Source organism: Carettochelys insculpta, chromosome 2, assembly GCF_033958435.1.
Source record: "Carettochelys insculpta isolate YL-2023 chromosome 2, ASM3395843v1, whole genome shotgun sequence".
Classification (NCBI taxonomy): Eukaryota; Metazoa; Chordata; order Testudines; family Carettochelyidae; genus Carettochelys; species Carettochelys insculpta.
In genome coordinates, this window is record NC_134138.1 from 129,629,032 (window position 1) to 129,642,677 (window position 13,646).

A 13,646-nucleotide genomic window follows, 5' to 3' on the forward strand; every position below is an offset into this window, starting at 1 on the left:
TCTGCTTTCTGATTTTAAAAAGGGTATTGAAATTTCGTAGTAGAGCGTAATGACTTGAATTAGGAAATGCTGATTGATTTTTTGCACGTACATAAAGAACATACAGGTGATGCTATTGTTATTTTTGTACTGAGGGAGAGCCAGTTTGAAACCTTTGTGGTTTGTGCTGCTTTAAAAATCTATAAAACCATACTCTGATTGTATGGGCTGGTTTTAAGACAGGTCCGTATCACAAAGAGCACTCATAATTTACATGTATCACAGCCTTCCTCAGCAAAGAGCTCAATATTAGACACAAATGGAACTTTGGTCCCCCCTCCTGGTCTTGTGTGGGACCAGTGTAGAGCGGTTGCATTGTGGTTATGGAAGATTTCCATCTCTAGGGCTCTTGATTTTAACTCCATTCACGTAGAAATAATCAAACTACATTCTTTAAAACATCTAGTACCAACCTTTTAGGCCTTATCATGCGCTCTAATTCTGAATGCTCATTGTCCTGTAAGTCAGAGTCTAAGATTAAATGTCACCTTGGGAAAATTTCTTCCCCAGATTTACTTGGAAAAATGCTTTACAATCAGTTTTATTTAGCATGTCGTTTTCTTATTTCTGATGTAACTTGACTAAAGTTGTGGTTTGGTACTTCTCCCAAGTTAGATCTTCTCTAATCTCCTTAGAAGCACTGGCCACAGGTGCTACGTCCCTCTGTAGTGGTTAGTACACACAGGATAAGAAACCAGTATTGCTATTAGCTAACAGTACTCCACTAGCTGAACTGGCAGTGGTCTGCCTTTTTTTTTTTCTTTTTTTTGCACAGATTGACTCCTTTGCGATGACTACTAAACTTTTAATGTTGTTTTAAACATCTCCAGAAAGGACTCTGTTATATTTTTGGTTGCAAGGGCTATACTTGTGTGTATTTGCGGATAATGCATACAGAAGACATGATGAATAGTAACAGAGAGGAAACTGTGCTAGTCTATACACTATCAAAACAAAAAGCAGTCAAGTAGCACTTTAAAGACTAGCAAAATAGAAAGCTCACCTAAACTATTTTGCTAGTCTTTAAAGTGCTACTTGACTGCTTTCTGTTTTGATAGAAGACATGATGGAACACTGTGTTGGGATGGCTACTTCACCCAGGAGTGGAGCTGGTAAAAGTAATGAAAAATTTTGAGAATTCAAAAACTGATTAAATTATTGTAAAGTCCCCCATGTTATTTGACTTCCGATAAGGCTAATAGAATCATAGAAGAGTAGGACTGGAAGGGACCTCGAGAGGCCATCGAGTCCAGCCCCCTGCCCTCATGGCAGGACCAAGCACTTTCTAGACCATCCCTGAAAGCCATCTATCTAACCTCTTCTTAAATAGCTCCAGTGATGGAGATTCTACCACCTCCCTTGGCAATTCGTTCCAGTGTTTGATCACCCTGACAGTTAGGAACTTTTTCCTAATGTCCAACCTGAACCTCCCCTGTTGCAATTTCGGTCCATTGCCTCTTGTTCTATCCTCAGAGGCAAGGAGGAACAAGTTCCCTCCCTCTGCCTTATGACACCCTTTTAAATACCTGAAAACTGCTATCATGTCCCCCCTCAATCTTCTCTTTTCCAAACTAAACAAGCCCAATTCTTTCAGCCTTTCTTCATAGGTCATGTTCTCTAGACCTTTGATCATTCTCGTTGCTCTCCTCTGGACCCTCTCCAATTTCTCCACATCCTTCCTGAACTGCGGTGCCCAGAACTGGACACAATACTCCAGCTGAGGCCTAACTAGCGCAGAGTAGAGCGGGAGAATGACTTCTCGTGTCTTGTTCACAACACACCTGTTAATGCATCCTAGAATCATGTTTGCCTTTTTCGCAACAGCATCACACTGTTGACTCATATTTAGCTTGTGGTCCACTATAACCCCCAGATCCCTTTCTGCTGTACTCATTCCTAGGCAGTCCTTTCCCATTCTGTATGTGTGACACTGATTGTTTCTTCCCAAGTGGAGCACTTTGCATTTGTCCTTATTAAACTTCATCCTGTTTACCTCAGCCCATTTCTCCAGTTTATCCACATCCTTTTGAATTATGACCCTATCCTCCAAAGAAGTTGCAACCCCTCCCAGCTTGGTATCATCTGCAAACTTAATAAGTGTACTTTCTATGTCAATATCTAAATCGTTAATGAAGATATTGAACAGAACCAGTCCCAAAACAGACCCCTGCGGAACCCCACTAGTTATACTTTTCCAGCTGGATTGAAAACCATTAATAACTACTCTCTGGGTACGGTTATCCAGCCAGTTGTTCACCCACCTTATAGTAACCCCATCTAAGTTGTATTTGCATAGTTTATTGATAAGTATATTATGTGAGACAGTGTCAAATGCCTTACTGAAGTCTAGGTATACCACATCCACCGCTTCTCCCTTGTCCACAAGACTCGTTATTCTATCAAAGAAAGCTATTAGATTGGTTTGACATGATCTGTTTTTAACAAATCCATGCTGGCTGTTCCCTAGCACCTTACCACCTTCCAATTGCTTGCAGATGATTTCTTTAATTTCCTGCTCCATTATCTTTCCTGGCACAGAAGTTAAGCTGACTGGCCTGTAGTTTCCCGGGTTATTCTTGTTCCCCTTTTTATAAATGGGTACTATATATTTGCCCTTTTCCAGTCTTCTGGAATCTCTCCCGTCTCCCACGATTTACCAAAAATGATTGCTAAAGGCTCAGATACCTCTTCTATCAGCTCCTTGAGGATTCTAGGATGCATTTCATCAGGTCCTGGTGATTTGCAGACATCTAATTTTTCTAAGTAAATTTTAATTTGTTCTTTTCTTATTTCAACTTCTAAGCCTACCCCTTTTTCACTAGCATTCTCTATGTCGGGCATTCCTTCAGATTTCTCAGTGAAGACCGAAACAAAGAAATCATTAAACATCTCTGCCATTTCCAAATTCCCTGTTACTGTTCCTCCCTCCTCACTGACCAATGGCCCTACCCTCTCCTTAGTCTTCCTCTTGTTACCAATGTATTTGTAAAAAGCCTTCTTGTTCCTCTTTATGCTTGTAGCTAGTTTGAGCTCAAAATCTTGTGAGTTTTGATGAAATTGTGATTTTTTTTTTTTTTTTTTTTTTTTTTTTTTTGGTGGGCGAGGGGAGGATTTAAAAACAAAACAAAAATCCTAAGATTTTCCCCATCAGTTTTTCCGCAGAGTTTTGCAGGTCGTCTAAAAAAAAAAAAAAGTCAATAAAACCATAATACCCCATTTTGACATACAGTGTATATATGTGTCTCATATTACACAACTAATTTAGGAATATTTGAGATCATTTGAAAAAATTGGGGCTTGTTCTTATATCCTGTTATTGGTACAATCAATGGTCTTAGATAACCAAATGTACAAATCTTGAGAATGGAGAAGAAGATAATAAATGTAAGCCACCTTTAAAAGAAGGGAAAAAAAACCCCACAACCCTCTAACATTGTGTTTCTAGACATAAACTATCATTACTGAAGTGTGATTTCTTAGGGCCTTCCAGGGTTAGAAACAAGTGGGGTGCCTTGCCTTGGGAAGCTGGGAATTTCTCCTGTCCAGTGTAAGAAATCTCCTGCTTCTAGCTCTGCAGAATTGAGAGCTATTAGGCTGTAACCCTTTCGTGACTGAATACTGTGTACCTTGGCCAGTGCGTGTGTAATGGTGATGGATAGGACAGGAAGTCGGGATTCTCTGGAAGGTGGAAGACACACTTTAGTGGTATATTGATCTTAAATGACAACAGTTTTGAAGCTGCTTAATGCTATAGGGTTTGAAATGTAAGACTAAATCCAAATGTGGTATTAGTGGGCAGAGAATAGGTCAAAGATGTATGAGTTTAACAGCGATACAATAATTGCATTTATTGTAATGTATGTCTGTTATCTGCACATATGAGGTTTGTGTGCAACACACACACATACACATTCATTTCTCAGATGCAAAATATGTGAAACTCTCAACTTAATAATTTAGGGATGTTTTCTTAAGTTGGTTCTCACATCGTATATCATTTGCTTTGGAATTAACTTTTTCCCCTTCCTCTCTTTTTGACTATGTTGTTTTTCAGAAGAAATTCACAGATGCTCATGATTTTCAACTTGCATGAGAGATATAAGAACAGTTTTTAAAGAGAAACTTAAAAAAATACTCTTCTTTTCCCCTCCACTACAGATGCTCGAGATGCAGAGCAACTGAGCAAGAATAATGTTACGCACATTCTGTCAATCCATGACAGTGCTAGGCCTATGCTTGAGGTAAGGGGGAAGGGGGAATCCATCATAGGCTATTGTTTCATGTTCAGGTTCACTAGAGTTGTCAACCTTCACTTAATTTGATCCTTGTTACTGTTTTTGAGACAAATTTCTGTTGTTTTTTTTTTTTTTTCCCTCTTGGAAACATTTGGCAGTCATAGTTTTCTGAGTCAGTCAGTTTTCATCACTGGTATTGTTGCAACAGAAAATCCAGATCTCAAGAGAGGATTCAGTTACAATTTTTTATTGATTGACATCCTGTTTTATTAGCGACTTGAGAGAGGTAATTTTTTTTTTTTTTAATATAACCGGACCAACTTCTGTTGGTGAGAGTGCATATTCTTAGGCCAGTAACGTAGGTAACTAAACTTGTGTTGATTTCTAGGCTGTTTAATACCTATTACAAATATTCCTTCATATAACCTGCTCCCTCCTAACACTGCACAGCAAATTATTTGTGCAATAGGCTTCCAATCTCTTTTTTAAAATCTAAAATGTAATTAGCCAGGCTTGAAAAAATGGCCATTGCGTAGTAGCCTGGAAGGAATACACCTGTACTGCTACACCCCCCAAAAACCACTCGTCCAATGTACATGGGTCATTATTTTCCTTCTCCCCTTGTACTTTTATCTACGTATTGTAAATGTTAGCTATGTAGAACATGGCTGCTGATGCTACTGCCTGCTGCTACTGCTGTCCTTCAGAAGCTATGCCTACACTAGACATTGAACATGACCACTATTAAGTCTATTTTAGTTACTCAATTGCCTCTCAGCAGTCAATTTCGTTATCCAGTTGCATTGAGGGAGGTTGATGGGAGTGTTTCTCCTGTCAATCTTCTTTAATCCTTGGTGCTTGTGAGGAGTTCCGGGGTCAACTTCCATAGTAGTGTGGCTCTAGCCTGAGCCTACTATGGCTTCCCCTCCCCCACTTCAGATTGCTTCCACTGATCAGAGGGCTTCTGGTTCTGTTCCCCTCCAGCGGATTCAGCCACTCATCCAAAATTTCCATTTACCCTTGCAAGCCAGTGAACAAGTTTCTGTTTTTGTAACTTTGACAACCTATACATTTCATACCTGGGGCAAGTTGGTTGCCAATTTGGTTGAGCTTATTCCTGGAGGTTTCATCACATAACACAATTCTTAACTAAAAATTAACCTTCAAATTATGAAATGCTCAGGACCAGGCTGGCAATCTGACAGGTAAAGGTAAACTAGAATTCAAAGATTGCTTTTGGGCTGAGTACTGAGGATCAACAAAGCTTAAATGCATTCCATTTCAGTGAGTGTGTATGTGCTTGACTTGCTGAAGTGTACCTTCTGTATGGTCATTCTAAAAACATTGAGTTTCAAGACTGCTGTTAAATGGAGGGATATATAGTTGCACTCATTAAGGAAGATGTAATCATACTTTTGTGTCTGTGCTGCATGTTTCCTTTGGAGTGTTGGCCTCTAAAATAAACAGAAGCTTGCTTCTGTGTAGAGTCGTGATTTTTAGGCAAGGTAGGGGAACTCCTCACTGCAGAATCCAGGTGCAGTCACAGTATTCTCAGTGTACAACTTCCTCTCATGTGGAAAACAAGTGTTAAAATTTGTCTGCAGTTCTTTAAATAGAAAGAAGATTGCAAGTTTCTTTTGTTTTTCTGCTAAATTATTATTAACTACATTCTAATTCATGGTCTTAATCCAGTATTCACTTGCATCTAAGTACTTACTGATGAACGATGGTTTAGAAACCCTTTCAATTACAGTACATCATTAGTTCAATTTAAGTATGATTACTTGTCAGGTAGTCATTAAGATACACTGCAAACCATGTGTTAGTACTTTGCAGGTTATCTTGCTCCTGGTGCAATGAAAAATAATGTTTAGATTTTAGGCCTTTATATAAATTGTTTTTTCTTTTTAAAGATTAGTAGCTTTATTCCATTTTTAGGGAATTTTTCCCTGGTCCTCTGAAGTCAGTGGCTAGGCTTCAGTGATACAGTATTAGGTTCTCAGTTCAGTAACTGCTTTGTCAATGGAAATTCTGCTGAAATCATTATTACATTAATGCATGGAATCACAGTAAAAATCAGACCCTTAGTTCAGTTTCCTGTTATATAGCTACAGAAGTCGCTCCCTAAAAATCAGTATGGTAATTGAATTTACCAATTGCCAGCCGAAGTTGGTAAAATAATGCCACTGTTTCACTGAAGAAGAAGAAGAAGAAGAAGAAGAAAACCTGTGGGAAGAGCTTAAAGTGATGGCTGTATCTAATTAGCTGAGGATCAGTAATATGAAATATCCCATTATGTGAAAATGAATTTGAAGTTCTATTTATTGACCCAAAAAATTGTGGTGTTCATTCTAGCGAATCACGCTGAAGGGGTCACTGTCACATAAGTGGGCTCACAAAAACTCTTTTAAAAACCTACTATCAGCTGTTACTGTTTTTGTAATTTAGATAATAGCTTTTTGTTTTGATATGATAATTCTTGTGTAGCATTTGAAAATGCAAAATGGAGGCATCTCGCTAGTGCATGGGAACCAGAAAATGCATTTGACCAGTTTAATTTCATTCAGTGTTGAATGGAGAATAAAAAGGAAAATAAAAACATTAAAAATAGTGAACAGTACATTTGGTGTATTCTAAAAATCTAATTTTAATAATCTAATGTGCTAATATAGATGAGGTCATTTTAAAAATTATTGTTGACCGGAGAATGATTGTGTGTTTGAACAAATACCTTCTTAACTTATAGCTTCCTGCTCTGTTCCTTGTGTTGCCCATACTGTTTGGAAATATGAAACCTCTGGTGCCCCGTTGCTTGCCACATCAGTAGAAGATGATTGCCTGGGGTATATATAAAAATGGCTTAAATTTTTCAGGAGGAGTAACTGAGAAACCAACAACTTTTCAGTGGCATTTACTTTGAAAAGCTTTTTTCTGCTAAAGTTCAACTCTGTAAATCCGCACATTTGCTATTTATAGGTAGGTATTTAACAAGACTGGACCCAGGAAACTTTTGCTTACTTTCAAAATGGGATATTTGCAGACAAAATGTTTATAAATGAAGTCTTGTGTTCTACTTGTGGCACCATAAAAGCTGAAAGCAGCTTTTTAAAGGATTGTTTTTACTTGTTAGGAGAGGGTACAATCGCCATACAGGAATGTGATGAAGCTTAATGTGATTTAAGTGGGAAAAACAACTTGAATTGAGTAGTCTGCGACTCTTGCCTACTGTAGTTGTTTTGCTTTGTGTGTAAAACTGTTTCAATGTAAGCTAGTTCTGTCTTTTTAAAAATAGAACCTATAATGAATTAGTTTATGAAGTTCTGCTATTGAAGAGATCCAAATGCTGGATACCTTCCTCGTGGTGGTATTCAAACAGTGCATACAGGCAGTAGCTTAAAAAGAAGTGCCTAAAAGTTTGTCAAGAAAAAAACAAAAGAGATTGAATTGGTTGTGGTGTGGCCAACACAAAAGGGAATACCAGGAATGATAATAAAATGAACTGCTTCTAATGAGTGCTCTCAATATAGGGACACCCTGGCCAACACCCTCTGTCTCCTAGCATCATTCCTGTTTTTTACATGGACAAAGAGTAGGTCTCTCTGACCATGCTAGCTTGTTAGTATCATCTGAGTATTTCTCCAGAGCACAGACTGATCTTGCCTGGTCTCAGATGATCTGTTTATCATTTAAAATGATAGCACAGATGATGCTCAGATGCCAGGATATTATGTCTCAAAATCTGCTGCTCCAGTTAATCCCAGTGTTCTCTGTGCATGAGAAGCAACAAGGGTTCAGTGAGCTGGGACTCTCCTCTAAAAGTTAATATCTGTCAGTGACCTGATGGATTGCATGGTGTGAAGAGAGTGTCTGCTATGCCTTAAGATCAGTGCCTTAGATACACTGAGGAATAGGCTCTGGGGATAACAGAGCTGTGGACTAGATCAAGCATCAGTATGCGCAGATTGCATGCACAGGCCTGACCCAATGGTGTGACCAGTATATTTGATCTTCAGACAAAATCCATAGGTATGGTTACATGCTGGCCCTCACCTGAGGGAGCTCTGCTCTTTGCAGTAAAACATCCAAAAGCTTCATGGCTTTCAGGAAAAAAAACAAGGCATTAAAGTTGTCTTCATGCTCACTGAAACCACTGAAGATAATCCATCTACGAGGGCTTCTTGATGCCAGCAAATGCAGCTTAAAGCCGACTGTTACAGGTTTCATTCTGTTGCTGTAGGCTGAAGGAAGATAGAAATCAGAGCCCATTCAAAGGCTGTTGAAGTCTTTCCATTCACTTCCATGGGTTTTGAATCTGTCCCAGCATAGGTACAACACTGGCAGCATCAGTACAAGCTTACTTTAATACTGCTTCATGTGGAAGTTTGTACTTTATTTTATTCTTGTGTTGCATCATTCATTCATTGGAGGGCTCAGGGCCTACAGCGAGAAGTGTGATATAAATGCTGAGAGAGGGCTTTTTGAGTTCTTTTGTATTAGTAAATGTTGTCCAGTTCTGCGTGGAACAGGGCCTAGGTACTAACCTTTAGCTGGTCTTCAAGCTTTAGCTTAGCTTAACAAAACAGAAGGCTTGAAGAGTTATATGATCACAGTCTATAAGGACTTGCCATAGTTAACAGAATTTTGATGATTAATGGCTCTTCAGTCTGTCAAAGGTGTAAGAAGTTCCAGTGTCTGGGAGTTGAAGCTGGACAAATTCATACTTCAGGTCAGATGCACATTTTTAACAGGACAACTGACCATTGGAACAACTTGTTTGTGATGGATTTTCTTCTATTGCTGGTTTTTACACCAAGACTGGATTTTTTTTTTCTCTAGAAGATGTGCTCTAGTTCAAACAGGAGTTAATTCAGGAGAGTCCTATGGGCTGTATCAGAGTCCTATGGGCTGTATTATAAAGGAGGTTATATTGAATTATCACAATGATCTCTTAGGTGCTAAACATGAGTTAGGTACCCAGAAATCACCTCGTTATGTCCTTTCATACCTTAGTCTGTCTGTCTTAGACTGATAATCAAGATGCCAACTGTGGTGAGTGTTCAGTATGTGTGAGGTAGTCATGTCTATTGCAAACTGGATTGAAACTATCACTCTTTTTATAGAACCCAACAAATGGGTTCTCTCACTAGTACATTGTTATTGCTGTTAACCTAGACCAGAGTTGAAACAATAAATGTATGAATTCTATTCCTGGTCTTCTAAGGTTATCTGGTCCCCTCACATTAATTTAAAACATTCTGTCATTTGCAAACTGGTCTGTGTTGCATCACATCAAGTTCTGGACTCCCAGTGCATAGATGTAATTAGGGCATTTTCATTTTATCAGAAGCTTAGGTCTCACAGGAAGAATACCATGATACTAGAGATATTTTAATGTTCCCATTAAAGTAAGGTGTAACACCGTCTTCTGTCACGGAAGGCTTGGATCTTCACCATTTTGTTTACAGTGAGTCACATTTGAAGTTGACCCTTGTGTAGGTTCTGTGCTTTGCACGCATGTGGTTTTTCTTGCATTCTGTTTCTGAAAGAATTGGCATTTCGTTTTCATAGATATTTGCAGAAGAAGGAATATCTTGTTGCAATTGTTTATCTAAAACCATCCAGGCAAGGCTAACATAGTTGGGTTATGTTTAAATCCCAGCAAAATGGAGAGGCTTTTGAGGTTCTTCTAAGAGCACACAGCTCCTTTTATATTTTGGGCAGTTGCTATACATATAGATAGGCAATGCACACCAGTGCCATCTTTGGTCTGTATGATATATCTAGCCTGTTTGGTGACCAATGTTTTTATAAGTGGCCTATCAATGAGGTAGTCCTATTATTGGTGTTTCTGTGGTCTGATGATCAGTTTATGTCTAGTGATTTTGAAAGTATTATATATAATTGTGAAGAGCATAACATCGGATTTTGATGTCTGCTTAGGAAATACTCTATGGTGTCTGCCAATAAACATCATAATCTTCCTCCACTAGTTCTTCTATAATGTAAATTCTGTTGTGTGTGTTTTTCATTCTTTATAGTTAACCAGAGCACCTGCAGGAAGCAGAGTTATTTATTCTTTTAAAAAAAAAAATTCTGATCCCATTTGCTGCACTAAGATAGATCTTGTACACAGCACTTCCAAAATAGCGGTGTGTGTACTCCCCTTCCCTCTTAGTACTGGCTACATAAAATAAGCTTTGGCTTGTGTGCTCTGCAGAAAAGAAGAATAAAAACCTGCTTGAGACAATTCAATGTAGTTGTCTGTTTTGGTTGCTGTGTTAGCTTTTCTTGTGCTGCTGTCATTACTTAATTTAAGTGAACAGTAGCTTTAAGACTAAAATAAAAAAAAAATAAAATTAAGGGATCCTTTTTAAAGAAGTTTGATCCCAGATTTGATCTTCTGTTCAGTCACTAAGAAACTGAAGTGGGTGGGATAGGGGCTGCAAAGGAATATGTTTAAGAGCCATCAAAACAAGATTCCAGGTCCTGGAGTTTGCAGAAGTAGTTAACCCGTGACTATTATTTTTCAGCTCTGCTACCATCAGTGGCACTAGTTCGTTAAGATTGTCTGTCTGAATTGGCAGGAGGCTGATAGCATGTTAATTTGGACTCCAGGATTAAAATAATAGTTGTTAATGAATTGTGTGCCAAATTCTTTAAGGCTTGTAGTTAAGGAATGAGTTAGAGTAAAGCCCACATACTTTTTACAGTTATTCTTAAAAATTGAAATTCACATCAATTGAAGCTAATAGAAAGGAATGCAGACTCTGGCAGGTACAATACAAGGAGGGAACTGGAGGAATAAATAAATTAGAGTATCTTCTTGTTTGAATACCGGAATCAGTAAAGTATGACAGAATGAGGAAGTAAAAGGATGAGAACATTGTAGAAAAGTTAAATTATTTCTTATTAGTTAAATTATTGCTTTGCATCAGTTTTCAACACAGATGGTGCTGTGGACCTACCTGTTCTTTTCAGGCACTGCTAGGGGTTGAGAAGTCAAAAGAGAATGTGTTGGAATATGCTGATAACTGACTCCCAGTGACTGGACGGAAGACATGTGGGTTCTGGGGAAACAGCCAAGTAATTGATTTGCTAACAAACTGTGCAGTTTCTCTAAAACAGCTGCTGTCCTAGAAGAGGGATTGTCAGGTTGACACTTAAAGACCTGAAATCATAATGTGCCTTTGTTGGCCTGCACTTAGATTTTTTTTGTTTGTGGAAGTTTCTTAAATTTCTTAGCATGGCCAAATATTTCCAGCATCAGGCTTAAAGTGGGCTGTATGCTTTATAGTTTTTGGATGGAAAAATGGAAATAGCTTATGTTCCAGATGACCCAGGGGCATTCACTCATCTCTTAGCATGGAGCAGATCAGCTGCTTCAGTGCAGTCTTTGCCTGACAGTCCTGCGCTTCTCTAACATATCAGTTCTTGGTACCTCAGAACATTATTGGAACACACACAGCATGGGGTTGTCACTGAAATATTAAATGGTGATTGCCAGTGTTCCAGAATAAATTTTATGTGCACCAAGGCATGTGTGGATGTGCACCACCAATAGAAACACATCATGCCCACTTTGGGCTCTCTGCTTATCAACCGAGTGGCACTTGAATCTCTCCTGGGTTGCTGCCCAAGTGCTTAGTTTACAGGGAACACAGGTGATAGCTCCACCATGTTTCAGTTTTCTAATACCAGATGTTCCCTGTAACTGAAAGCGTCCACCGCTACCTTAACTTTAGTGTTGAAATTGCCTCTCTCTCCCCACACCCCACTTTGATACTTTTTTAAGAGATTTCCAAAATTCTTGGGGGAAACCCTGGGTTAAGATGAAAGAGACAATTTCCATCTCCCTAACTGGTAGAATGCCAGGTGCAGAAGATAACTAAGCATCAGCATTCTCTCTTTAGCTCTGCAATCTCTAGAGAGTATCCACAGTCAGAAACCAACCCACAAGTCTTTGGTTTGGACCAGAAGTGCATCACTGCTCTAACACATGATGGCTAAATAGGGAAACATTAGGAAACCAATTAATCATGCTTTTTTTTTCTTTTTTCAAAGTTCAGGCTAAATCTGAACTGATGCTGCTCATTATGTGTAAACCTTCAGACCTTTTAAATCATATAGCTTCTGTAATAGGGCTTTCAACTAGGTTTGAGGGGGACAGGGAGCAAAGCCCATGGGTAAGTAGAGAACATGGAGACCTGAGAGAAAGGGAGCATGGGCTATAATGGCAGAAAAAAAGGAGGGTCAGGGCAAAACTGGGAGGCAAGATCAAATCAATATCTTAGATGCCTATAGACAAATGCAAGAACTATGGGTAATAAGCAGGAAGAAATGGAAGTACTAATAAAGAAATATAACTATGACATCGTTGGCATCACAGAAACTTGATGTTGGTGGGATAATACACATGATTGGAATGTTGGTATGGAAGGGTACAGCTTGCTCAGGAAGGGTAGATGGGAAGAAAAGGGAGGAGGTGTTGCATTATATATTAAAAATCCACACACTTGGACCAAGGTGGAGATGGACATAGGAAATGGATGTGACGAGAGTCTCTGAGTTAGGCAAAAAGGGGTAAAAACCAGGGTGATGTCCTGCTAGGAGCCTACTACAGGGTACCTACCCAGGTGGAAGAGGTGGATGAAGCAAACAAAATTATCCAGGGCCCAGGATTTGGTGGTGATGGGGGATTTCAACTATTCAGGTATATATTGGGAAACTAACACAGCAGCGCACAGACTATCCAATAAGTTCTTGGACTGCATTGGAGACAACTTTTTATTTCAAAAGGTTGAAAAAGCTACCCAGGGGGAAGCTGTCCTAGATTTGATTTTAACAAATAGGGAGGAACTGGTTGAGAATTTGAAAGTGGAAGGCAGCGTGGGTGAAAGTGATCATGAAATCATAGAATTCACAATTTTAAGGAGTGGTAGAAGGGAAAACAGTAAAATAGAGACAATGGATTTCAGGAAGGTGGATTTTGGTAAACTCAGAGGGCTGGCAGGTGAGGTCCCATGGGAAGTAAGACTGAGGGGAAAAACAACTGAGGAGAGTTAGCAGTTTTTCAAAGGGACATCTTTAAGGGCCCAAAAGCATGCTAGTCCGCTGTGTAGGAAAGATAGAAAATATGGCAAAAGACTGCCTTGGTTTAACCAGCAGATCTTGCATGATCTCAAAATAAAAAAGGAATCATATAAAAAATGGAAACTAGGACAAATTACAAAGGATGAATATTGGCAAACAAAACAGGAATGCAGGGGCAAGATTAGAAGGGCAGAGGCACAAAATGAGCGAGCTCAAACTAGCTACAGGCATAAAGGAAAATGAGACGACTTTTTATAAATACATTAGAAGCAAGAGGAAGAC

General features: G+C 39.0%; 1 protein-coding gene across 6 annotated transcripts in view; it reads left to right on the forward strand.

The window, feature by feature from the left end:
• The window catches only part of DUSP22 (dual specificity phosphatase 22), a 72,668-nt gene that overhangs the window by 17,985 nt on the left and 41,037 nt on the right, over positions 1-13,646 (forward strand). For 5 of the 6 annotated variants that reach the window (XM_074987756.1, XM_074987759.1, XM_074987758.1 and 2 more), the window contains one exon: positions 4,198-4,280. The exons of the other annotated variant lie outside the window; for it this stretch is intronic. In XM_074987756.1, the coding sequence (XP_074843857.1) occupies positions 4,198-4,280 (83 nt within the window). The remainder of the gene's footprint in view (positions 1-4,197; positions 4,281-13,646) is intronic. 6 annotated transcript variants of the gene reach the window in all.